The 24,727-nt window shown below is 63.5% G+C and overlaps 3 protein-coding genes across 5 annotated transcripts; 2 read left to right on the top strand and 1 right to left on the bottom strand.

Annotated features, from left to right (window-relative positions):
- Positions 1–7: 7 nt before the first annotated feature.
- Positions 8–9,200, bottom strand: CHTF18 (chromosome transmission fidelity factor 18). 2 transcript variants are annotated; one of them, XM_079944987.1, is made up of 23 exons: positions 8,677–8,832; positions 8,414–8,551; positions 8,001–8,195; positions 7,768–7,918; positions 7,434–7,602; positions 6,971–7,063; positions 6,824–6,876; positions 6,547–6,691; positions 6,016–6,225; positions 5,416–5,513; positions 4,991–5,114; positions 4,760–4,911; positions 4,542–4,635; positions 4,197–4,295; positions 3,923–4,053; positions 3,509–3,680; positions 2,445–2,669; positions 2,214–2,363; positions 1,991–2,121; positions 1,198–1,342; positions 981–1,094; positions 513–570; positions 8–437 (listed from the first exon to the last, which is right to left on the bottom strand). In XM_079944987.1, the coding sequence occupies exons 1-23, from the start codon at positions 8,711–8,713 to the stop codon at positions 301–303; spliced, it is 3,021 nt and encodes a 1,006-aa protein (XP_079801113.1). In that variant the 5' UTR covers positions 8,714–8,832; the 3' UTR covers positions 8–300. The 2 variants fall into 2 exon arrangements, with proteins under 2 accessions (XP_079801113.1, XP_079801112.1); XM_079944986.1 differs by having other exon boundaries at positions 2,214–2,669; positions 8,806–9,200.
- Positions 8,802–12,350, top strand: RPUSD1 (RNA pseudouridine synthase domain containing 1). Of its 2 annotated transcripts, XM_079946243.1 has the most exons (6): positions 8,802–8,922; positions 9,456–9,642; positions 9,716–9,839; positions 9,971–10,073; positions 10,227–10,328; positions 10,762–12,350. In XM_079946243.1, exons 2-6 carry the CDS (start codon positions 9,461–9,463, stop codon positions 11,187–11,189), a joined length of 939 nt encoding a protein of 312 aa, XP_079802369.1. In that variant the 5' UTR covers positions 8,802–8,922; positions 9,456–9,460; the 3' UTR covers positions 11,190–12,350. The 2 variants fall into 2 exon arrangements, with proteins under 2 accessions (XP_079802369.1, XP_079802368.1); XM_079946242.1 differs by lacking the exon at positions 8,802–8,922 and having other exon boundaries at positions 9,383–9,642.
- A 4,080-nt stretch (positions 12,351–16,430) lies between these two features.
- LOC307198474 (mesothelin-like protein) lies at positions 16,431–24,471 on the top strand (the record flags this gene model as incomplete). Its single annotated transcript, XM_079945446.1, is given in 20 exon segments — positions 16,431–16,540; positions 16,738–16,798; positions 16,904–16,989; positions 17,751–17,870; positions 18,893–19,013; positions 19,995–20,080; positions 20,204–20,330; positions 20,414–20,592; positions 20,878–20,968; positions 21,177–21,220; positions 21,222–21,328; positions 21,656–21,840; positions 21,921–22,076; positions 22,149–22,276; positions 22,883–22,997; positions 23,000–23,015; positions 23,084–23,178; positions 23,388–23,643; positions 24,059–24,226; positions 24,338–24,471. Coding segments are annotated over 20 exon segments (2,385 nt in total).
- Positions 24,472–24,727: the final 256 nt, after the last annotated feature.

Genomic DNA, 24,727 nt, shown 5'->3' with positions numbered 1-24,727 from the left:
GTGAAGAGAACAACTGTAAAAGTGTGACTTTTATAAAGAGTTTTCAAGCATGTACATGCTTTTGTACATTTTCTAGGAGAGAGAAAGCAACACCCAGGCACCCAGTGTGTATCTGAGGACATCTGGTGTGGCTCCAGGGTGGCCGGTGTGGATCCAGGGTGTCTGGCACAACCCCAGAGTGTCCGGCATGGACAGGGGGGTCTGGCACGGCCCCCACAGTGTCCAGCATAGATCCTGGGGACGTCAAGTGTGGGTCAGAGTATCTAGCACAGCCAAGGTGGGGGCTTGGTGTGGCCCAGGCTACAGCAGGTCCCTGATGCACAGGCTGCGCCGCACGGCGTTGGAGACGCCCTCCTTGAAGCGGAACCAGACGTCGCTCCTGCCCACCGCGGTGCCCATGCGCTGCTCGGCCGTGTCAGTCTCAGGGGCTGCGTGCTCTGCAGGGACCACACGGTCGTTCCTCCACCCGACCCTGACCCCAGTCCCTCAACCACCCCCACCTCCCCACACACCTGTGCTCGGGGCTGCCGCTCTCTTGACAACCACACGACCGAAGAAGTCCCTCTCGGGCTAAAGGAGATAGGCCGGTCAGGTTCACGGGGGCTGACCCACAGCGGACAGCCCCCTACCTGGTGGGAGGGCCCAGAGGCCATCTCCCAGGGAGGAGGGGTCTCGTGGCACCTCTGGGCAATGGCCCCCTACCCTCACCCCAGCGCGGACCCTCTCTGCAAGTGTTCCCTCCACCCTTCACCACCCTCACAGTCGCCTGCTCCCTGCCAAGGTCAGGTCCAGGGTGGGAGGTGCCAGCATCCTGCCCAGATGAGAAACTGAAGCCAGGTGGAACCATCGTGCTGAACAGCAGGGAGCTGGACCTCCAGGACTTAGAACCATAGCACTCCAAGGTCGCCCACCCAGGCCCACGTGGCCCCACCCTCTGGCCACCTAGCCCCGCCCCCCCATTAGGGTTAGGGTTACCACACCTGCTCCTCCAGGGCAGCTCTCTTCAGGATGCACTCCAGCCGCTGCTCGTGGCTGCATGGGGCAGATGGCTGCGCCCCTTTCTCCCCAGTGCCCCCCAGGGGACCCCCGTCCACCTACAGGAAGTCACGTACAGTGAGCGCTGACTGGGCAGAATCATACCAGGGACGGTGTCCACTCTGAGGGCCCTGCTCTGCTCAAAGCCTGGGGTGGGCTCACCTGGGGGCCGACCCTAGCCCGGGCCAAGGCCTCCACCCGCCGCATCTTCTCCACTTCAATCTCACGGGCAATGAGCTGCTTGGCCTGGTAGGTGAGGGGCTTGCGGGTGGGCAGCTCGGGAAAGCGGCAGACATCCTCCACGTTCCTGCTCTCGGGGTGAGCAGGGCAGGGCAGGACACCAGGGCACTCAGTCAGCAGAGACGGGGCAGGAGCTACTCACTAGCACCAACCCCAACTGCCGGAATGCAACAATGCAGGACCGGGTCCAGTCCTGTCCCTGCCGCACCCAGCTCTGTGGCAGCAGGGGTGTTATCCACTCTGAGCCTCTGTTTCCCCAGCTGTATGTGGGCTTGAAGAAGGCTGCAAGGGAGGAACTGACACAACGTGGCATGGCCTGGATTCAGGCCTGGGGCTGGGTGCTTGGGAACCAGCATCATTACTGCCTCAAGGATCTGCATCTGGACACCACGGCTGCCGGTCCTCCATCCCCACGACCCTCTCAGGACAGAGAAACAGGGCCCTGGGAAGCTCAAGGGCCCTCTGGGGGTAGCTCCTGGGGGCACTGAGAGGCTCTGCAGTAAACCTCAGGTCCCAGGGCTGTGCCCACCCCCCAGTCACATCTGGGCAAGGAATGAGCTAGGACTGACTCTCCCACCCTCCAATGGGGAAACAGACTCACACCTCCAAAGCCATGCATTTAGACTCACGCCGAGCAATCACCATGGCACTTGGAGCCCAGCCCCCCAGCCTCCTGCCCCCAGGCACCCCCACCCCAGGTGCTGCACAGACTCACGGCTCCAGTCTGTAGACATACTGCCCATCGGGCGTGCGCTCCTGGCAGTAGGTGAGGCTATAGGCGAGCATGGTGCCCACGAGGCTGGCCAGCTGCTGTTTCTCTCGGGCGCTGTACAGCTGTGTGCTCACCTGTGGGATGGTGGGCAGCAGGCAGGGGTGCTAAGCGTGGCCAGGGGCCTGCCCCCACCAGGAGCCACAGCCCTTCCAGGCAAGGCACTCACAGGGCGCAGCTTGGGTGCGAGGATGTCCAGGAGCAGGCAGAGGGTGTCCAGGATGAGCGCCTGCGGTGCAGCCCGGCTGCGGGTGGCTGGCGTGATGCCCGACACCAGCGTCTGCATCAGGTTGTGTGTCCGGCTCATCCGATTCTGGGCCTGGGGTGGAGGGCGGACGAGGACCAAGTCACCCAGGGCCCCGGTGTTAGACCCTGGGTATGGGCAGGGCGTGGGGCGTACCTCCTGCTGGCTGGTGGGAAAGGTGATCCTCGGCACATGGCTGGAGGCAAAGAGCAGGTGGAACGCCGGGGGCAGGAAGGGCAGGTAGCGCAGCAGCTGGAAGCTCTGGCCGTGGTGGGCAGCCCGGCTCAGCAGGTCGTCGAAGGCGAGCCAGTCAAGTGCTATGCACACGGCTGCCAAGCTGGAGTCCCGCAGCCTCAGCCGCAAGAAGTTGTCGAAAAGGCCCTGCGGGCAGGTGGACAGGCCAGTTCCCTGAGCCCCTCCAGCCTCACGCCCCCCCAGCCCACAGCACAAGCACCACACAGTGGGACCCTTCCCCTCCCACCTGCCTGCAAGGCCCAGGGTCTCAGGCACAGCTGCAGACACCAGCAAGTAGCCACAGGGCCCTGGGGATGGGGGTGGCCAGGAAGGCCCACCCTGCCACCCCAACTCTGGTGTGACCAAGACCCTGAGACATGTGAGAAAGAAGCCCCCAACCCCTCCCTAAAGGAAGTTCTGTTCACCAGAATCAAGGACACAGAGCCCCCACTCTTGTTCCATGTGGGAATCCCTCCCCTCCAGCCACCACACTGCCCTCCACACAGTGGATTTCCAGATTTGCAAGGATCCCCAGCTGCTAATCCAAAGCTGCTTAGCCAGGGAGGCAACTTACACCAGGCTTCCCAGGGGATGGGGGGCATCCACCACCTGCTCTCCACCCCACGTGCACCCACGTCCTTGTTCCCACAGCTCACATCCAGAATCCAGCCCCTTCCAGCTACTGCCGGGGCCCTTCAGATAGTTCCCCAAGAGCAGCCAGAGTGACCCCATCATACGACCCCACGCTGGCCATCCCCCTCCTGCCAGGGTCAGTCCTTCCTCCCAGCCTGTCCCTGCTCCCACCCCTTCTCAGAAGCCTCCCGATGCCCCGTGTCCACTCCCCGCCCTCCCACCCGCCTGTTTCTCCTCGGGCTCAGCACCATCTGAAGCGTGTCCCACTCACTGTCTGGGGATGAGAAACACTGCCAGATGCTGGCCTCTTGCCCCTCAGCCCCCCGCAAAGGTTTGAGGTAGAGCATGGTTACCTGGACCACCTTTTCGTGCTCACCCGCAGAAGCGGCCACATGCAAGATGTGGTAGAACCGCTGAGAGGCCGCGGTCAGGGGCACCTTGGTAGCGAGGGGCCCTGAACCCACGTGCCCATCACCGAGCAGGAGTGTGTGGGAGGGCAGGGTCGGGTCCTGACCCACGCGGTGCCTGCAGAGAGGGCCCTGAGGCTGGAGTGGAGCCCCCGCCCCATCACCCTGGACCCAGCCCTGCCCACCCTTTCCCTCCCAGCGGCACCAGCTTGTATACGTTTACGATACCCTGAGGTCCCCGAGAAGGGACAGTGAGGGAGGCTGAGGCAGAACCAAGCAGCCCCCAGGGCCGTGCAGCCTCACACCCCGTCAGCAAAGGCAGAGCTGGCTAGCATCCCAGACTGGGGCTGGCCTACCTACCTCCGGGCCTGGGGCAGCTGGAAGACCTCCTGCCACACGGAGAAGAGGCCCTTGCGCTGGTCCTTGAGGCCAATGCGTGTGGTCTGCACAGCCTGAACGCTCAGCTCCCGCTGGCCCCGCCCATGCAGGAACTGGACATGGGGTGGGGGGTGGGGCGGTGAGAGTGGCTGACCCCCCCACCCGTGTAGAAACTAGACACGGCGGTGGTGTGGGGATGGGGGAGTGCTGGCTGCTGGCTGCCCCTGCCCCACCCCCGCCACGGCCACCTGCCCACCTGTAGGGCATTGATGCAGGCGCGGATGTCGTTGTCTGTCTTCTCGCAGAGGGCCGCCAGCGCGCCAGGGTCAGGCCGCATGCCCCGCCGCAGGGAGATCTGCAGGGAAGTGAGAGGGTGAGTGTCCCCCCGACCCCCACCCTAAAGCCACCTCCTCCCTAGAAACAGGGGTCAGCTCTTGTCCTATGGGAAGCAAAGGCCGAAAATCCCTGAGGAAGGACCTCGGTCACTGCTTGGAACCACCCACCACCAGAGACCAAACTGTCCCAGCACCTCCACCCCATATCCTGGGACCAGCTGGGAGGCTGGGGGCCTGACGGCAGAGGGAGGGCAGCCCTCACGGACCTCCTGGAGCCGCTGTGTGAGCCTGGAGGGCAGCGTGGGCGGGAAGTGGAGCAGGAGTGCCTGCTGCTTCAGCTGCCGAAGGGAGGGCACGAACCTGTGGGATGAGCGGTTTGCACAGCGAGCCCACCTGGCCAGGGCCGCCAGGGTGCGTGCCACAGCCCAGCAGGCGTGGGGCACGCCCACCCAGCGGAGACCCCGTCCCGCCCCGCCCCACTCACTGGTCATTGCAGATGCAGATGATGGGCCTCATCAGGATCCCCCCTTCCGCCCGGCGCCGCCGCCCCCCGCCCGTGGGCACAGCGGGGCCCCCTGGCTCTGCCTCCTGTCGGCCCTGGCGATCCAAGATGCTCAGGAGAACATTGATGGCGGCCTGAGGGGACATGCAGACGGAGGTGAGTCACAGCCCCCACTGCCTGCCCACCCGGCCGCAGCACACCCAGGAGGCCCACCGTGGGGGCCCCGTCGATCTCATCGATAACCAGGCAGTTGGGCCTCCCACCAGTGCCCAACACCGACTCCATCTGCGTGGCTGCCTCGATGCGCGTTCGGAAGGCCTCAGGGCTGCGGTCATCACTGGAACCAAGAGGCCAGGGAGGGGCTGTCAGGGCAGCCATGGCCTCAGCCAGTGCAGCAGCCATGGCCTCAGCCAGGGCAGCAGCCAGTGTCCCCAGCAGGACAATTTCCCAGGGCAGAGCCACCACGTGTACAACTCACGGATACTACACAAGGCCACCCCATGACACTGTGGCCAAATCCCAGTGAGCCCTGAGGATGGACAATTCCACAGCCCACCACCCCCAGGCTTTCAGGGTTGTATCCCAGGCTCGACCAGACATACCAGGACAAAAGGAGACCTGGCCCTCCCCCAACTCACCTCGCGTTCATTTCCACCACAGAGTACCCAGCATGCCGTGCAATCACATGGGCCAGGGTGGTCTTGCCCAGCCCTGGGGGCCCACACAGCAGCGCCACCTGCAGCCAAGGCAGGAGAAAACGTGCTGTAACCCACACCACCTCACGGACTCTGGGAGACCCTGACCCAACCGCCAGAGACTGAAAATCCTATCCCGTGAAGCTCAGTGCTAAGAGATGTTCTCCTGCCCTGCCCCAGTCACCAAAGGAAAACAAGCCCCTGCCTGCTGGTCGTGCAGAGCGAGAATAAAGCCTTACCTGAAGTGAGTGACATTTGTACCTGACAAGGACACAGCTGTTACTGACGTGACTAACAGCCAGAACCCACACACAGTCCAGCATAATCACTGTGGGGAGGTGCAGGGCCCTGCAAGGAGTGCTAGTCTTATCTAAGTCATTAGGAGAAAGGACTCAATTCCCAGCTCACGTTGCTGACACTCCTCACCTAGACCCTGACATCGTTCCACCTACACCCTCGGGGGCAGTAAATGTGCCTCATGGCCCCCAGAGGCTGCAAAGGTGCCAGCCATCCAGAGAACAGCCCACAGCCAGGTGGGCTCACCTTCTGCCGGGGCCGCCCGCTTGGATCCAGCTCAGCCTCCAGCATCTCCTCTAGCACCTGTCCGTGGCTTTTCCACTTGCTGGAGGCTGTGGCCTCCTTGCCACCACGGGCCGGTTCCACACTGGGTCTGGGCTTCCGGGTGGGCCACTCTCGGCCAAACACCACCAAGTCCCACAGCTTCAGCCACTTGAGGAGGCAGCGGTTGGTGAACTGCAAGAAGAGAGGCCCAGCCTGGGGGGGCGGCCACCAGCACCAAGGACTCCTAGTGCCTGCCCCTCATGTCACCCTACTGTCATGAGCCCAAAGACACACACAGTGATGCTGAGGCTGAATGACAAGTGATGACCAGTGAAAGGCTCTGTACTGGCCTCAGTTTCCCCACCTACAATTCAACGAGGCTGGTCAAATCCCTTCTCCAAATCCTGACCCCTCTGTGGGCTGGCAAAATGAAGACCTGCTAGGCCCTAAGTACTTTTCTCTCGGCAACAAAGAAGCCAGTCACACTCCACTTAAGCAAAAACAGGACCTCACGTCGTCACTGAGCAGCTCCGTATAGCGTTGGGGTGCGAACTCATCCACCCAGAGGCAATGCTGGGAAGCATCTTGGCTGTCAGCCGGCTCCTCCTCAGAGGCCCCCGAGGGCTGGGGCCCCTCCTCCACCTCCTCTGACCTAAGACTGGAGAGCATTGTGCCCTGAGCCACTGGGCCTTAACCCCATGCAGGGATCACACCCCCCAGAATACATGCTGGTGGTCAGCAGTCCAAGGACCGGTGAGGACCTCAGAGGTGGAGGGGCCCACTGTGTCACCTGCACAGTGTGTCCGAGAGCCGCTGGGCCTCTTCCAGCAGTCGCTGCCGCCGCTGTGCAGACAATGGGGTTGGAATCAGGATGGCTCAGCCAGCCATTCACCCCTGAGCTACCTCTCCCTTCCCAGCAAACCCCAGCAGACCCTACCTCGCTGTCGATCTTCTCCTTCAGGGAGGCAAAGGACACACCCAGCAGGTCCAGCTGGCCACGGCCACGCCACCGGATGTCAAGAAGAGGGCTCTGCAGGGAAGGGAGAGCATCAGTCACCCTCCTCTAGGTTATGGGATTTCTACAACCCCCCTCCCAACAGTGTTCAGGGACCTAGATGGCATTTCCTAGCATCAACGGGCCACAAGGAGCCCCTTCTCACCAGGGACCCCAAGGGATCATTGGAATGACAGCAGATCTAAGGTGGAGGAGAAGAGAAAAGAAGAAAAGAAGTAAAAAAAAGGAGAAGAAGAAAAAAGAAGAGAAAGAGGAGGAAAGTGAAGGAGAAAGATGGCTCTCCCGAGTGGAAGACTAGAGGCCAGATGGACCTCTAGAGGGGTTCCCAGGGTCAGGGTAGGGGATGTGATGTCCAGGCCCCCGCTCGTGTCTGCACAGCACCCACCTGGACCCCAGTGCCCACTGGGTCAGCCCGAAGCACTAGAAAGGCCCGGTCGCCGTCGGTGGAGGTCACATTGATGTAGTCCTCCAAGACAGGGGGCCGCCTCAGGACAGGATTGCGGGCGGCTGGCGAGGCCTTAGTGAGACCCACATCAGCCCCAGTGTCCAAGGGCCTGGGAAGGGACCATGACCATCTTGGGGATTCCTGGGGAAGGGACTTGGATCCACTGCTGGCTACCCAGCCCTCCCACAGACCCCCAATCCCCAGCCCTCAAGACGTTGTCGAAGAAACCAGATCCTTCCAAGATACTGAGATACCTGTACCCCAAGCTACACACCCCTTGCCCCATAGTTCAGCAGGGACCTCAGGACTCGGCGGGGGGGTGATGTCCTGAGTCGGGGAGTCAGGAGGCAGCGGCTCTTCCATCTCATCGGACCTGAAGTTCAGTCTCCTGGCAGCCTCCAGCCTGGACCGTTTGACCTTGGGGGCTGGGGAGACACATGGAAGGAACAGAGGTCCTTCTCCAGCCTCGAACCCCACCCCTATGCTCTAGGCCCCCGGAAAACATACTAGGGGGCAGGGGTCTGTCCCCGTGGATGTCAGCGGCCAGCTGCCTCTTCCTGGCACCGCCCTTGCTGTTCCTTGGAGGTCCGCCTGGAGAGCAGTGAGTGGCAGCGTTCCCTCCAGCAATGGTCTCCTCGAACGTCAGGCGGGGCCGGCCCACGGTGGGCCAGGGGTCCCTGGAAGGCGACATGGCGGTTGTCCCTGCGGAGAGAAAACTCACAGCAGTCATGCGGAGCATTTCGTCTGCACACAGTCACGGCCCCCGAGGTCGGCGGCGCTGCAGGGCCCTGCTCTCTCTCAGGTTGTTGCTGCCTCCCGGCCTTCGCGCCTCCCCTCCGAGCAGCCCTCCTGGAATCCCCGGGTGGGCCAGACCCCTGTCGAGCTACGGGGGACGAGGCCACGGCAGTGCCCACGCCTACCTTCCAGCTCGGCCAGCACCTCGAGCTCGGCCGCGAACTGGCTGTGGAAGTCATCCTCGACGCCGTACAGCTCCCGCTCGTAGTCCTCCATGGCCGCCCGCCGCCGGCTGCGAACCTCCCGCGCCCAGCGCGCAGCTCCTGCCCAAAGCGACCCGGCGCCGCCAATCAACGGCCGGCGTATCCGGACGCTCGCCATTGGTCAGCGGGAGGGGCGGGGCGTGGGCGGGGCTGCGCGCGCAGGCCGGGCGGGGCTGAGTCCGTACGTTGGAGCTGGAGCGGCGGGATCCGGGCGCTCTCCATTGGTCAGCACGGCCGCCCGTCTGCGCCGTGGGCGGGACGTGGGCGGGACGTGGGCGGGACTGAGCGCCCAGGCTGGGCCCGGCGAGGCGCACCTCTGTGGTCCAAGTGACTGCTCCGGGGCTGCTGGGCCACGAGGCAGGGAGACGCGAGGGCAGGAGCCAGGGCCGGGCAGCAGCATCGGGGGCCCAGACGGCGCAGCTCAGCTGCAGGTCGATCTCGGAATGGGCAGGGGCGCGGGAAGTGTTCGCAGTGGAGTCCGCCGGGCACCTCTCCGCCTGTGCCCATCAGACGCGGGAGGCGAGGGTTCCTCGGAGGGGAGGCAGGGCAGGGGACGTCTACGTGGGAGAGGGAGAGCCCCATCCCCTGCCCTGCACCCCACCCCACTCAGGAAAAGGCTCCTATCGCGCGTCCGTGGCCCGTCCGGGAAGGGTCCGTGGGAGCAGGCTGGAGGGCAAGACTGCTTCTCCCCAGGCCCGGGTCTGGCAGGACTAACCCACAGCCAGAGCCTAGGGCAACACTAGCTCCCCTGATATTGGCCAGACCCCTGCTACTTGACACCCTGCTACTTGACTCACAGGTGGGAGTGCAGGCACACAGTAGGTCTGCAAGCTTGCCTGACACAGCCTCGGTGGCTTCAGACCCAGGGCCCTGGGGAGCAGGGGTGTCCACGCCAGGTGGGCAGGACCCTGATGTGGGCTGGGCACCCCATGACCCCACTCCATGCACTTGCCCTGCATTGCAGCCACCATGGAGCCAGGCAGCGTGGAGAACCTGTGTGTCGTGTACCGGAGCCGTGACTTCCTGGTGGTGAACAAGCACTGGGATGTGCGCATCGACAGCAAGTCCTGGTGGGAGACGCTGACCCTCCAGAAGCAGCTGCGGCACCGCTTCCCAGAGCTGGCCGACCCTGACACCTGCTACGGGTTCAGGTACCCACAGCAGCCTCCATCGGTGGGAAGCGGCCCACGGCCCAGTCACCACTGATCCTCTGCCCCATGCCAGGTTCTGCCACCAACTGGACTTCTCCACCAGCGGGGCACTCTGTGTGGCCCTGAACAAGGCAGCCGCAGGCAGTGCCTACAGGTGCTTCAAGGACCGGAGAGTCACCAAGGCTTATCTGGCTCTGGTAAGGCCCAGCTGGTCCTTGGAGCAGGAGACTCCAACTCTCAATCCACTTTGATAGCCTCTGGCTGTCAGATGGGTTTCCCAGCAGTGGTGGGTGACCCCGTGAGCAGCGTGTGACCCCCTTCCTGGCAGGTGCGGGGGCACGTCCAGGAGAGCCGAATGACCATCAGCTATGCTATTGGAAAGAACAGCACAGAAGGCCGGACCCACACCATGTGCATTGAGGGCACACAGGGTACGGAGGGCAGGGGGTGGGGGCCAGGGACACAGTCGTCCAGTGGGGACCCTGGGTAGGCTGGGGCAACCCGGGCAGGCGACCTGGGATTGGGGTGGACTCAGCCATGGAGCTGGCCCAGCCAACTCTCTGGGCTTTCCTTGCTCCCTTCAGGCTGTGAGAACCCAAAACCAAGCCTCACTGAGCTGGTGGTCCTGGAACACGGACTGTATGCAGGTGATCCTGTCTCCAAAGTGCTGTTGCAGCCTCTCACGGGTGTGTCCAGGGCGCGTGTGCCCAGGTCTCCTTGCTATCTGCTGATGGTGTTCTGCCTTGGGCATCTCCTGGCACAGGGCACCGAAGTGTCCCCATCACACAGGAAAGGAACCTGCCCAGGGTCTCCCAGCATTGCTGGCCAGGCTGACTCCTCCCCCACACTCAGCCTCACAGCCTGCAGCCTCTTGCCCTGTACGAGGTCGCTCTGGCCTGGGTTCTCTAGTTGATCGAGCATCGCCCTGGCCTCACCAGGGGCAACCCCAGAAGTCGCTTCTGTTCTGAGTTCTGACGTCTTTGTGGCATGAAACGGGGAGGTCTGCTGCCCCCAGGGGTTGTGTGAGGCTTCAAGGACGGTGCTGGGCATGACGTGAATGGGTAGGGGGTGGGCATGGGGTGGCGCCCCCGCCTGACTGGCCCCCTCTCCTCCCCAAAGGACGGACGCACCAGCTGCGCGTGCACTGCAGCGCCCTGGGCCACCCCATCGTGGGGGACCAGACCTATGGCCAGGCCTCGAACCAGGAAGACCAGCCCTTCCGCATGATGCTCCACGCCTTCTACCTGCGCATCCCCACATGCACCGAGTGCGTGGAGGCCTGCACGCCCGACCCCTTCGTGCCCACCCTCGATGCCTGCTGGAGCCCCCACACCCTGGTGCAGCCACTGGACGAGCTCGTCCAGGTCCTGCGGGCTGCCCCAGACCCTGACCCCACAGAAGGGGGCCCCAGGCCCTGCAGCCCCTCCACGCCCCTGCCCGGGCCGGGCCGGCCCCCACCGCCCCCTGCCAAGCTCCCTGAGACAGAAGCACAGCGGGCCTCCTGCCTGAAGTGGCTGTCGGAGTGGACGCTGGAGCCGGACAACTGAGAGCATCGTGCTGGGGTGGGGATGGCAGGCTGGGACTCCAACGGTTGGGGGCTGCAGGTCAGAGTCCTGGACACATCCCTGCAATGGCCAGGCCTGGCCAGCAGGGGGAGCCAGGCAGCTGCAATTCCAGAGGATTAAGCTCTTGGGCTGTGGGACCCACATGGGCCTCCCTCCCAACACCCCAACCCCCACAAACTGCCCCAGAGCACCTCCCTGGTTCTAGAGCCTCAACCCCAGGAACTTATTTGTAGACTTGATCGGGGTCACTCTGGAAGAGGCAGAGCCAGGACCTGGGCCACCCTCAAGGTGGGCTCCTCCTGGGCCCCCAGCCAACACCCCAGAGCACCGTGCTCCACGCTGCTTTGCTTGGATCCTCTGTGGCCATCACCCCAGCCTGGCTGGGTTCTCCATCTGCAGACCTCAACCCTCCTTGCTAGGCCCGTCTGACCTTGTGCCTTTGCTTCTGCTAGACTCTGCCCCCTCCACCTGCATCCTGAGCGTCTCACATGGAGGTGGGTGTGGGCCACACTCCTCAGCCCCCACCTCACGTGCCATCCCTCCAGGCCTGCCCTGAGCGCTGCTCCATGGGGTCTTCCGGGCCCCTAATTGCGGCTGCTGCCTCCGTCACCTGCCTGGCAATTTCCAGGCAGGACCTCAGCCTGGGAGCAAGGGCAGCCCACCAGCCCCCCCCTCCTCCATCCCCACAACACGGCCACGCCTCCCCAGCCATAGCTGAGCTCTGAGAACTGGGAATAAACGCTCAATGACTGACCCTGCAAGTGACCATGAATGTGCCTGATGTGGGGATTTCAGGGGGCTCACACCCCCACCCCATCCCTTCACTGGACAGACCTTTGCCCTAGACCCCAACAGGAGCCAGGATGGACCTTATAATCCTAGCTGCTGACCTGCCCACCCCCCATTCAGTGAACACCCTGCAGCCCTGGTGTGGGGGCTGGGCTCTGAGTAGGGGACAGAGCTGGGTCAGCTGCATCCCTGGAGGACCCCAAGACCCACAGCCAAAACCATCAGAGCATCCACCTGGTCCCACCAGGGTTCTCCGTAGAGCTGCTGCCCTCACAGTGCAAACCTTGGGGCCCTCCAACACCTCAGAATGCCACGGGAGGGCTGGCGCCTAGGCCTCCAGCCAGTTTGAGGTCACACACCATGTCCCTGTGCCCAACTAGGCTAGGCCCCTCCTCTTGGCCGGCCAAGGCAGACAGGCCCTATTGTGGGGCTCCTGGGCTCACCCCACCTGTAACCACAGCAAGCTCTCAGCCCGGGTGGAGCCAGAGGCAGCCCCCCACCCCACCCCCACCCCGCATGGGGGCTCTGCAGAGACCCAGGCCCCAGCCTCTGCTCCCCCGTCTCCTCATCTGTAACAGGATCGGAGGGACCCACGGGGCAGCAGCCCGGACAGATGGATGGCTACTGTGATGTGCCCAGCACAACCCTTTCTTGTCAGATGGGGGCGGGGTGGGAGAGCATCACCTTCCTGGCACTCCCAGCACCTCACCTCCTTGCTGAGGACTGCCCCACCTCTCCCCCCACCACCCTCCGCTCCACCTCCTTCCCACTACCTTCACCCTCTGCCCTCCTCTCCCCGCCACCATCTGCCCCCCCACACCCTAATGCCCTCCTCTGCCATCAACTCTTACCTGTTTCACCTCCTTCTCAGCATTTCACCACTGTCTCCTCCTTAGGTCCCTGCGGAGCATCAGCCCCTCACCCCCAGCGTGGCCCGGCCCACAGACCCTGCTCAGTGAGTGTGTATAGAGAATGAAAGAATGGTCCCCAAAGGACTCAGGGCCGTGAGCCCACTTTGTGCAGGCTTCCCGCCTCTCCCCACGCCCCCTCCTCACGGCCCCACCCCCTACACCTCTGGGCGGTGCTCAGCCACTGTCATGCCTGCTGTTGCCACACGGGGTCACTGCTGACCCCGGCCCCTCATAGCCCTGTCCTCTTGAGACTGCGGTGACCTTTGGAAGTTCCATTTCCCATGGACACACCCAGGTGCTTCTCAACTGCTGGCACCTGCCAGAGGGTCTGGACCTACAGGGGCTGTGGCCAAGCCAGGACCACCCTGACAGCCCTTCCTTCCAGGGGCCCCCAGGGGCCCCTCCCCACCCAGCTCAGGCAGGGCTACCCCACAACACCCCAAAGGGTGGCCAGGTCTTCCTCCCTGTGCCCCAGCGACTGGCCACATGTTGGGGCCCTCCCTGGGGCACAGGTCCTGAACTCTGGAGGGCGTTTCTCATGCCAGGACAGAAAGAATCATTTTTCTTCAGCTGGCTGGCATCATTGCTGTCCCCCCGCTCAGGTCCCAGGAAGCTGCTGGTGAGGCCAGGGAGCCAAGGGTCACCCCCATCCCCACCCTTCTGTAGCCAGAAGTCTCGGCTGGGCCAGGAACCAGCCTCCAGGGCCCCCACCCCCGACCCCAGCCACAGGGACGGGAGCACACAGCCGACGCCACCACGTGGCCCTGGGGCTCCAGCCCCTGCTTACTGCCAAATGGCCTGAGGAGGTCAGCCAGGTTGGGGCCTTGGGACGACCCTGACTGATGGTCTGCAGGGTAGGACCAGTTGGCTGAGGAGGGGCCTAGGGGAGAGCGGAGGGCAGGCGTGACCCGCCGCAGAGCACTGACCTGGGCATGACAGCCTGGCTCAGGGCCCATGGGCTGAGCCTGCAGAGCAAGCGACAAGACAGACAGGAAGAGGGGTAGACTGGACAGACAGACAGGCAGCCACGGAGGGAGGGAAGGCAGGATGGAAGGGCAACAGGGGCCCATGGGTAGGAACTGCCCTGGGGATGTTCCATGTATATTTCCCCTCTCCCCACAGCCTGGCTCCTCCCCCTGAAGAGCCCTGTCAGCCCCTCTGAGAACCCCCAGGACCACAGATCCCGACCTTGCTCCCTACAGGTATGCTGCCTCTCCCGTTGGCCCCAGGACATGGAGTCCACCCAGTCCATCTGCCCCCCACAGCCTACTGTGGGGCAGCCCGTGAGCGGTCATGCTCCAGGGGGCACAATGCCGGCAGGTCAGGAGCACACCCAAGTGCCCAACCCTGCCCCTGCTCACTCTGTGTGGACAGGGACAAGCCGTCAGCCAGCGTGGGCCTCAGTCTCCTCGTGTGTACGGCGAGCATTGTGCCGTGCTGCTGGCGGGGGCCGGATTCCACGAGCAGTACAGGACAGAGCTGGGGATGGGTGTGACTCTCTACAGCCCAGCACTCGCTCTGTTGCTGTGGTCATTTGTCCACCCGGGGCCTTGGGCTTCCCTAGAGGCCAAACCCAAAAGGGGCAGCCAGCATCTGGCCTCCTGCACTCACTGGCCTATGGGGAGTGTCCTTCAGCCAGGCCTGGACCCTGAGGTGGGTGGAGACCCCACCATCAAGTGACATCCCACCCCCACAGACCCCTCAGCACCCAGAGCTCCAGCAAGCCCTCAGCCAAAACTGACTGCTCCAGAGCTGACCAGCCAGCCTCAGGGGGTCAGTGCTAGAGCCCAGGGTGAGCCTGCCCACCTCCAGTGGGACCTGCTCCCTGGACCCCGCCCCCCTCCAGACCCTGGGGGTCACTGTCCTCACTGCCACACACCCTGCCAAATGGAGCTGAGCTGGCCCTCCTGGTGGCCAAGGGGCCCTTGGAAGCCCATCCTGGGCCAGCTGGACGGGGAGTCACTGGACAGTTTTCAGGGGAGAGGGGCTGTCACCACAAGCTCTGGGTGCCCTCCAGCTCTAGATGCTGCAGCTGGACTCCCATGGGGCCTATCCAGGGGCCGGGGAGCGATCCTCAGCTGGTCCCTCCAGCTGCCGGTCCCCCAGGGTCAGCACCTCTGCTTGTCTGCGGGGCTGGCTCGATGGGCATGTGTGGCCCTTGATGCAGGTGGTAGTTGTTCAGCGGCTGAACCCATGTCATGGGGGCTCAAGGCCCCAGAGCCCTCTTGGTCCTGCCAAGCAGGGGCAGATGTGGTGAAAGCTGGGGCCAAGGGCCAGCCTGGGGCACCCAGCCCGCCCCACCTCAGCTGGGGAAGAAGTGTCTGTGGGCACCTTCATTCCCAACCCTCCCGCAGCCACACCTCCTGCTCTGCCTTGGAGACCTGCCCTGTGGAGCCGTCCCTGTCCTGGGCCCCAGGGTGCTGGGCCCCAGGGCCACACGTGTGGCAGGCACAGCTCTCCCATTGAGGCTGCCTGCACACCCTCCCTGCCCCACAGTGCACACACGTGTGGACATGCATAGCCGGCTCTGCTCCAGTATCCACAGTACAGAAACACGCCACATGTCACTCAACCCAGGCCCCACAGTGGGGCCACGTGTGCCTAAGATCCCTGCAGGGGACACATGAACCACATGCACCACGTGTGCACATAGATGTGTGTGCTCCTCGGTGCACACGGATGTGCATGTGTGCTCACACATGGATGCCGGCACACGTCAAGTGCAGGTGTACACGTGTACAAACGCAGGTGCGACCCTCAGGGCAAGGTCATGGCTGAGCCAGGCCCCCCAGGGGAGGGGTGTGTGCTGGGCAGCCGCCAACTGGGAGCTAAGCCTCCCGCTCCTGTGAGGCTGGGGAGCAGGTGCCCACTGCTCTTGGGGCCTCCAGGGGCTGACAAGGCTGCATCACCTGGTATAGCCCCAGCCCCTCCCCTACACATCTGCCTGGCAGGCGTCACTGCAGGAGTGGGTGGCTGGCAGGGCAGGGTGCTGAGCGAGCCATGGAGGTGAGCGGAGACCGTGGTGCCCCCACCCTGCACCACACCTGCGCCCCGAAGCTCAGTTGCAGGGGCTGACACAGAGCGGGGTGGGACCACTGGTGTCTGGAGCTCCTGGCGCCACGTCTACAATATCCCCGCTTCTGATATCTGCCACCTGGACCTGGAGCAGCCTCCTTCTAGGACAGACAGAGTTCTTGGTGCTCAGGTGAGGGGCGGGGGTGGGACGGGAGCCGCGACCAACTGGACGCACAGGGCCCCAGCTGTGAGTCTGGCCTCTGTGTGGCCCTGGGCAGGTAGCTGAGCCCCTCTGAGCCTCCGTCTTGGCCCCCACTTGGGGCGGTTACCTCCCTATATTCCTCCTGGGCCATGCAGAGTCCAGAGGCGCACAGGTGCCCCAAGCCAGCAGCCCGTGCAAGGCCGTGGTCCAGGAGCCAGCAGTGTGGACCAGGCTCCCTGGCGCAACCTCCTCCCCAGGCCTCGGTTTCGGTCTCCACCACGGCCAGAGCTGCCAGCAGGCTGCAGCATGGGCTGTGCCCGGGGCCAAGTCTCACTGGGCATCCGAGGCCCTGAGAAGGGAAGGGGGCTGCCTGGGCCACCTGGTGTGGGGGTGAAGCTGGGGCTGCACCAGGTCAGGTTGGGGGCCAGCAGGCCTCTCACCCCAGCTGCTGCAGGGTCTCACTGGGACCGCCGCCCACCCCCACCTCCGAGCTGTTGAGAGAGCTGTCCACTGGAGACACAGTAGCCCAGCTGCAGATCCCCTGAGCCCTGACCTGTGATAAGAAAGCCGGGATTTGGCCTGGCTCCCCCTCTGCTGCTCCCTTTTGTTCCAGAGACACATTGCTTGTGGGTTGTGCCCTCCTGAAAGACGAAGAGACACGGCTGCAGCCCAAGGTTCGGGGTCACCTGCCCTGCATGGCACCTGTCCTGTGTGACCCTGGGTGGTGACCTCCCCTCTGTACCCTGCCCCGGCCTCACCACCTCCTGTCTCCTCTCCAGCTTGACCCAGACCCTCTGCCTGTGACCCCGGTGCCTTCCTGCCAGGATGACCAGTGGGCACCACACAGCCATGGGCCCCAGAGCAGGTGAGATGACTCTCCCTCCCCCTCTTGGGGGGCAGCTCCCATGGCCGGCTCCTCGGGGTAGCAGGACCACCCTCTTTCCTCCTGAGCCTCTACTGGGGGTCTGGGAAGGGAAGGGGGTGGCACAGATGGGGCACTGCGGGTGGGGGTCCTGTTGGGGACAAGGCAGGGACAAGGCGGGCCATGGCTAGAAGGGACTGAGCAACCGAGGAGCAGGAGAAGGTGGTAGCTGACCCCTGTCCCTCTGCTCGGGGGTTTCAGGGCTCAGACTGTGAAGACAGAGCCACAGGGGGTGGAGGGAGAAGGTGCACACACGTGGACACGGGTAGGCATGCATACAGGCCATCACATAGGTGTGTACATGCTTCCAGACACACAGTCACATGCCACCAGCTACACATCGTCACAGAATGTATACACTGCCACACCAGCAGGCACACAGGTCTACTGTGTAGTCATGCATGCCATCCCACACATGTACACCCCACCATACTTGTGTATACACCACCACCACTGTACATACCATTAGGGGCACAGGCATGCAGCATCAGACAGCCGTGTATACAGATAGACACACTGCCACACATGTTCACCTGGTCACACAGCACGCTCAGACCCAGGCTGGCACACAGGTGACCAGCACCGTGGAGCTCCCAAGGACTCCGTATTGGGGCTGTCACAGGCCCACCCGGGACACAGGGAGCCCTGGGGAGACCGACACTGGACGCTCCCACACAGATGCTTATGGCCTGTTCTGTTCCAAGTGCCCTGGTGAGCCCAGGCCTCACCTTCCTGGTGTCACTCACTGCCCACTGCTCTCATCCCCAGGCCGAGGGTGCCACCCAGGGAGGGCTGGATGTCAGCAGGGCCAACATGTGGGCCAGGTGAGTGCAGGTTCGGAGTCACAATCAAGTTTCCCCAGCAGATTCCTTGGCAGGCCTGGGTGGGGGTGAGAAGGAGGGACCATCTCCAGGGTCTGCATTTGACGGCCCAGACATGGCCGGGGCAGGACTGACTCCCGGCTCCTATATGGGGGGCCTGGCCCTGCCTGCCCAGGTCACTCGCTGGAGATGGCTCAGGGCAGCTGGTGTCCTTCATCAGAGTCACACCCACATGGCTGGGACAGGACCCCAGGCCATCGCGGCTGGCTGGGGCCCGGGTCCCCCACCTCGGCCCGGCAGACAATCACTTTTTGTTTTTCTGGGGGGTGCCGCGTCATGCGGCATGTGGGATCTTAGTTCCCCGACCAGGGATCAAACCCATACCCCTTGCATTGGAAGCACGGAGTCTTAACCACTGGACTGCCAGGGAAGTCCCGACAATCACTTCTTGTCCTGAGGCCTCTCAGCTTTCTTCTTTCTGCCCCAAGCTTTGCTGCCCTCTCAGGTCCCAAACTGAGACTCTGTCCTGGTGGGGGTTGGAAGCCACTGATCTGCCATCAATCAATTGATCAGTCAGTTGACTGATCAGGCAGGGCTGGAGGCCAAGCTGGACCAGCTGGGCCCAGGCTAAGGTCTCATGAGACCTAACCCTCCCCTGTGCACGGATCTTACTAGATTCACATCACGAGGAAGGCCTGGCTGCAGACACCCAACAGGTGCCCTTCAAAACCTCAGCCATCGCTGGGACCTCAGAGCCCCAAGCTCTGGAACTGGGCCTCAACCAGACCCTGAGTCTGGACAGGGGCCACTTTTAAGCCCTGCTCATAGCTCAGAGCCCAGCACCAACAGGGCGCCCTCGGGGGAAATGTGTGGTATGCATATGCTGACAGCCAGAGCCTTGCTGTCCACACCTCCTGGGTCTCTCACCCCCACCCTGTGTTGAGGAGTCTGACCTCCACCCCAAATGCTGCAGTCTGGGACCCCTACTCCCTCTGCCCCTCACTGTCTATCTCCTTTCTGCCCAGTGCCAACACCTCCCTCCTGCAAGGCTTCTGGTGCCAGCCGGCCAGTCAGCTAGCCCGGGACCAGCTTGCCGCTCTGATCAGGAGGATGGAGACGCAGCATGTCCTCCTCGGAGCCTGGCAGGTCAGCGGCGGCCCTTGCCAAGACTGCCTGGGTGTCGAGGGCAAGGGCAGACTCCCTGGAGAAGGGCCCCGGGGACGGGCAGGAAGGGAGGCATCCCTGGCAGAGGACCCAGGCAGCAAGGGCCAGGAATGTGGTGCCAGGACACGGAGTAGCTCTCCTGAGCACAAGGGCCCTGTGCTGGAGAGCTGCACGATTGTCTCTAGCTGACACAAGATGCGCCCCTCAGGTCACCCAGCGGACAGGAAGTTAGCCTCTGAGGTGGGCTTCTCCCTCCCCTGGATGATGTTCCAGTGTGGCCCACTTTGGACTGTTTCCAGGACTTCTCACCAATCACCCACAGACTCCTGCCTCTTGTTCTTCGTTTGGTGAGGGCTTGCCTACCTGGCCTCCATCTGGCACCTGTGGCAGGTCCTCCAGGCTCCCCGAGGGCGAGGGATCTTCCAGCCTGCTGGCCTCTCCTCCACCTGGGCTGTGAGAGGGGCCAGCTGAGCTCACCTGGACCCACAGCTGACCCAAGCGTCACCAGTCCCTGAGTTTAATAAAAGGAAGGAAAAAAAGAAAGCTATTATTTTGTCTTATTATAAAATTAATATAAAATTAGTAATAAATCTGAAACAACCCCAAAGTAGGCCAAGTAAGTGGGACAAGACGTCCAGGCAGGGGTGCATTGGATAAGCAGATCCTCAGTGAGCCAATGTGGTGCAGTGGGGGCTGGGGTGGGCAAGGGCCTGATGCCAGAGGAGAGGGGGCTCTCAAGCTGGGTTTGACCCGTTCTGAGGCCGGTTCTCGTTGTGGAGGTTGAGGCAGGAAGAGGAAAACATGAAGTCCAGGGACAGAGAGCCAGCAGGCAGAAGGAGGGGACGGGTGGACGTGGGGACGGGGGCTGAGAGGTAGGTGGGGGGCCCTAAGATGGGCAGAGGGAAAGGGGCTTGGCAAGCCCCCGGCCGGGCAAGGAAGCGACACGCTGCCTGCCCTGCCTAGCTCAGCTGTCTGGCCAACCTGGCCGCCCGGCAAGGCCTCCAGGGCGACTTCGAGCTCCACCCCACCAACCTGCTGCTCCTCTACGAATGAGTGCCCCTCCCCGCCCAGCACCCAGCCGCGTGGGCTGAGCATGCTCCCCAGGGACACCTCAGTCACTCGGAGGCCCCCCAGTTTCCCCCCCTCCTGACAGCCCCCCAACCTTCCCACAGACTGACACAGGTGAGGGAAGCCGACTGCCAGGCCTTCGTCCGCCGCACAGCCCAGGGCAACACAGGGCTGCTGGCCAACCTGCCCGACCAGAGGGCCACCCTGCGGCACAGGGCCCTGGCCTGCCTGGTAGGCACCGTGGGCCGGCCAGGCCAGGACAGGACAGGTGACGGGCAGTGGGACCAGGCTCATGCTGACCTGCTGTCCTGCAGGGAGGGCCCCGCCCGAGCCTCAGCACCTCCGACCTGCTGCTCCTCGGGGTCCTGGTGTGTGACACAGATGCATCCAGCATCATGGCTGCAGACCCCCATGTGCTGCAGAACCTGCGGCGCTGTCCCCAGCTGATGGCTGCCCTCAACAGGCTGCTGGCCAGCGGCAGGACCAGGCTCGGGTGAGTGGGGGCCCATGCCATCTGCCCAGGCTTCCCTTCCTCCACCTGATAGAGGAGGCAGCCTGGAGATCAATGTCCACAGCCCCACTGACCTCTAACCTCTGACCCAGCTCCCACCCCACTCTGACCCTGCAGCCTATGGGGTATGGGTTTGAGATGCCCAGAGGCCTGGGGTGGGAGAGTCTCTGCTGGGCAGGCCCTGGGAATGGCACTCAGGGAGGGTAGGCGGTCTGAGGGGTCTGGGTGCTGCTCAGGGCCCGACACAGAGCCCCCTTCGCACACCAGGCCCTCTGGCTCCTGGAACCTGGAGGGGCTGCAGGCTCTGGGACCCCTAGCCACCTACATCAGCCCCAGCCTGTGGATGCAGCTGCAGGAGGTAGGGCAGCACCCCGGGGCAGGTGGGGATCCAGCCAACCTTCCACCAGCCTGCCCAGGCCTGATGGTCGGCCGGCAGCCACTCTGATGCCCAACTGCTGTCCCCAGTCGCTCCCCGTCACAGAGTTTCTGTCTGTGGGGAGGAAGGAGGGAACAGGTGGCCCTGGTGGCCCTCCCCAGGGTGTGGACTCTCCAGGCCCGCCCGCCAGGCCGTGGGCCTAGACTTCTTTGGCAGCATAGTGGCCATAGTGGCCACGGGCAGGGCAGCTCAGCCAGTGTGATGCCAGGCGCTTTGGCACTGGCTTCCTCGAGGCCAAGGCCAAGTTGGTACCCTCACGGCCCAAGCAGGACACAGGTCAGTGTGGCCACCATGGCCTGGGGATTTCGCATCTCCCCCTGCTCAGGCTCCTCATCCCGGAGTGGGGGCACCAGAGGCATGGCACCCTCTGCCTGGACCTCCTGAGCTTGGCCCAGGGTCTCTGTCCAGGTTGAGGGGAGTGGTCAGAGTCTGGTGGGGCTGGACTGGGAGTTGAGACCAAGGTCAGGGTTGAGTCAGTCTGGTCCAGGCCAAGTTTTTGGCTAGGAGTCAAGCTTGGGAAGGGTCAAGGTCAGGAGTGAGGTGGGGCCCAAAGTCAGCAGCAGTGCTGACCAGCTGGGTCCTCAACACCCGTACTCCACCTTGCCACAGGGAGACCCTGCATCCCTGGCAACATCACTGCAGCCACGCTGCACGATGACCTCTTCCTGGTACGCTACGACTGCGTGCAGCTAGAGTCCTGCCTGGGCAGCCGTGTGCTCAGGGCCAACCTGGACCCCCTGCTGCAGCACCCACTGCCCACCCAGTGCCAGAAAGTCGTCAAGGCCAAGCTGGCTTAGGTGCGCCAGCGACCGGCAGTGGGAGGCAGGTGGTGGGCCGGCCGTGTGGCCTGACCACCACCTGCCTCCCACTGCAGGTCTACCCAGGCAGCGTCCCCGAGGAGCAGCTGCAGCTCATCCCCTCGCTGGCCTACCTCTACTCCCATGCGGAGATTGGCCAGTGGCACATCACGTCCAAGGACACGGTCGTGGCCCTGCTGGCCCCAGACGGGGCCCTGGAGAACCAGACAGAGGTGAGGGTGGGGGTGGGGGTGGGCAGGGGACCCCGCTGACCCTGGCCTTGCAGACCCGAACCCTGCCCACAGGTCATCCTGCAGAAGTTCCTGGACCACATCGGCACCATCACCAGTGCCCTGCTTGTGGCCAACGGGGGCTCCCGCCTCTGTTGGATGAGCCCCCGCCAGATCCAGGCCATCCGGCCCTTGGAGTTTCGGTGAGCCCACCCAGCAACCCACCCCCCACACCTCAGAGCTACCTCCACTCCTCGGCCAAGGAAGGATCCGGTGGGGGCCCAGGCCAGGCCATCGTAGGTAATTAGCTTCCTTCGTATGGCCTCCGTAACAAAAGATTAGAGTGGCTAAAAACAACAGAAATGTGTCCTCTCACAGTCTGGAGGCCAGAAGTCTGAAGTTAAGGTGTCAGCAGGGCCGGCCTCCCTCTGAAACCTGTAGGGGAGGCTCCTTCCTGCCTCTTCCAGCTTCGGGGCTGCATCACCCCCATCTCTGCCTCTGTCACAGCTGGCTTCCCACTGTGTCCGTGTCCAAGTTTCCTTCTTCTATGACACCAGTCGTTAGATTCAAGGTCCACCCTAAATCAGTATGACCACATCTTAATTTGATTACAGCTACAATTAGGAAAGACCCTATTTCCAGATAAGCTCACATTCTGAGGTTCTGAGTGGACGTGAACTTGGAGGAGACACTACTGAACCTAGCACGGAGAGCAAGAGGAAAGCTGTGGTTCAGAAAGCGGGAGCCAGGCCCAGCGTCCAGAGGAGAAGGGGCCTCTGGCCTGCCCATCAGCCTCACCCCCCACCCAGGTTGGCCGGAGCCCTGGACATCTCCTCCTGCCCTCAGAGCCGCAAGAACGTGCTCTACGACAAGGCCCGAGAGGCCTTCGGCACCGCCAGAACTGTAGACGCCTACTACAGCTTCACGCCTCCCCCTACCTCGGTGAGACCTCGCCCTGCGTAGGGCACGCCTCCCGGAAGCCCCGCCCCTCATCGCTGCCCCGCCCCTAGGCGGTGCCCCCGTGGAGGAGCTGCGGCACCTGCCCCAGGCTAACGTCTCCGTGGACATTGACGCTTTCACCAGTCTGAACACCCGAGTGCTGCAGGTGGGCCGGGGGCTACCCGTCAGGGGGTGGGGCTGGCCTAGACGAGGATGCCTAGGTTACGGTCTGCAGGCCCCAACACCCACCCCAAAGTCGGAGGTGTGCAGGCAGTGTGGGCCCCAGGTCACTTCTCCAGGTGCGTTCTGCTGGGTCTCACCCCTGCGCTCTGGCCAAGCATTGACCCCGCCCACGACCCCTCGCTCCCTTCGCAGAGCCTGAGCGTGGGCAACGTGACGACGCTGCTGGGCCAGAACATGGGGGACCTGCAGAAGGCTCACAGCCACCCCACCATCAGCTCCTGGCTCTGCAGCCTCAATCGGTCAGCCCTGGGCGAGCTGGGCCTGGACACGGACCCAACCGGCCCCACCGGCCTCACCCACTTGACAACTGGGACCCCCAACACCATCCCCTGGATGCCCCATCTAGTCCCCACCTCAGACCGGCCTTGGAGCACTGACCCCAGCTCAGGTATGCCTGCACCCACCCTCCCCACTCCAGCGGGCCATCCCCGCTCTGCCCTGTGTGCCCCCCCTCCCCCAACTGCTACTAGCTTCTTGTCTTGCGCCCAAGAGTTGGCCTACTCTTTCCATCTGCCTCCTCGGGTGACATCTGGGTGACACTGGCTTCACCTTGCATTGCCTGCTGAGGGACACCTCCTCCAAAATCTGCTGAGCAGCAGAAAGTGGAGAGTGGGGAAGTTTTGAGGTCCCCATCGGGACCCAGAAAAGCAGCTGTACATGGGTGTCCTCACTGCTCTTCCCCACCCACAGGGATGGTGTGAGCCCTGAGCCCGGCGCAGGGGCCGCCCAGGCCTGGGGAAGGCAGGACAGCCTGGGGGCTCCCAGCTGGACTGAAGGGTGCTCCTTCCATGTTCCACCTACAGGCAGCCCACCTGGGGTATCTGCCACTTGCTGTGGCCCTGCCGTCAGGCCTCCTGTGGCTGCTGTATTGGAGCACCCTGGGGCCCAGCTGGAACCACTCACAGGGCACCTGCCCCATGGCCTCCAAAGACAGCGCTGCCCCAGCACCACTTGCAGGAAAACCGGGGCTGGTAGGTGGAGCTGGATGCCTGCCTAGACCAAGATGCCTGCCCCATGCCCAGGGGACCTGGCCACGTCCCACATCCCAGGGGCCTGCAGGGCCAGTCCCTGCCCACACCCAGCTCCCAGGACCTGGAGCCAGACTGAGGACCTGGGCCCAGGGTCACTGCCCCAGCCAGTGAGGGAGATGCTGCCCCTGCCCTCTGGCTTCTTCCAGATGAAGAACTGGGGTTGGGGAGGGGTTTCGGCGGACTGACTTCGCTGATTGATTTGAATAAAGGACAAGGTGGTCTTCCTGCCTGTGTCCCTTTGCTCTGGGCCTGAGGAGGGACAGAGACCCTCTTAACTAGGATCAGGACTCCAGCCTGCCATCTCCTGGGGCAGCAGTGTCACCAGAAGCCACCCTGAGTGTTGGCCTGGCCTGGGGGGAGACCCAACAATGGAAGCAGCATCAGGAAGGCCCTGAGGGCCCCCCTGCCTGGAGTCCCTCCCCTTTCCAAGTGCAAAGAGGA

Source organism: Stenella coeruleoalba (genome assembly GCF_951394435.1).
Source record: "Stenella coeruleoalba genome assembly, chromosome: 15".
NCBI classification, from domain to species: domain Eukaryota; kingdom Metazoa; phylum Chordata; class Mammalia; order Artiodactyla; family Delphinidae; genus Stenella; species Stenella coeruleoalba.
This window is presented reverse-complemented; position numbering and strand designations above follow the sequence as displayed.

Coding starts and splice junctions, on each gene's coding strand:
- CHTF18 (XM_079944986.1), bottom strand. CDS start 9,073: ATGGGGCTCTCCCTCTCCCACGTAGACGTCCCCTGCCCTGCCTCCCCT. Junction 7,919..8,000: donor GGACAGACCCCTGCCCCCTA/GTATGTTTTCCG, acceptor GTGTCTCCCCAG/CCCCCAAGGTCAAACGGTCC. Junction 5,115..5,415: donor GTGGTGGAAATGAACGCGAG/GTGAGTTGGGGG, acceptor TCTTGGTTCCAG/TGATGACCGCAGCCCTGAGG.
- RPUSD1 (XM_079946242.1), top strand. CDS start 9,434: ATGCACTTGCCCTGCATTGCAGCCACCATGGAGCCAGGCAGCGTGGAG. Junction 10,074..10,226: donor GTGCATTGAGGGCACACAGG/GTACGGAGGGCA, acceptor TGCTCCCTTCAG/GCTGTGAGAACCCAAAACCA. Junction 10,329..10,761: donor GCTGTTGCAGCCTCTCACGG/GTGTGTCCAGGG, acceptor TCCTCCCCAAAG/GACGGACGCACCAGCTGCGC.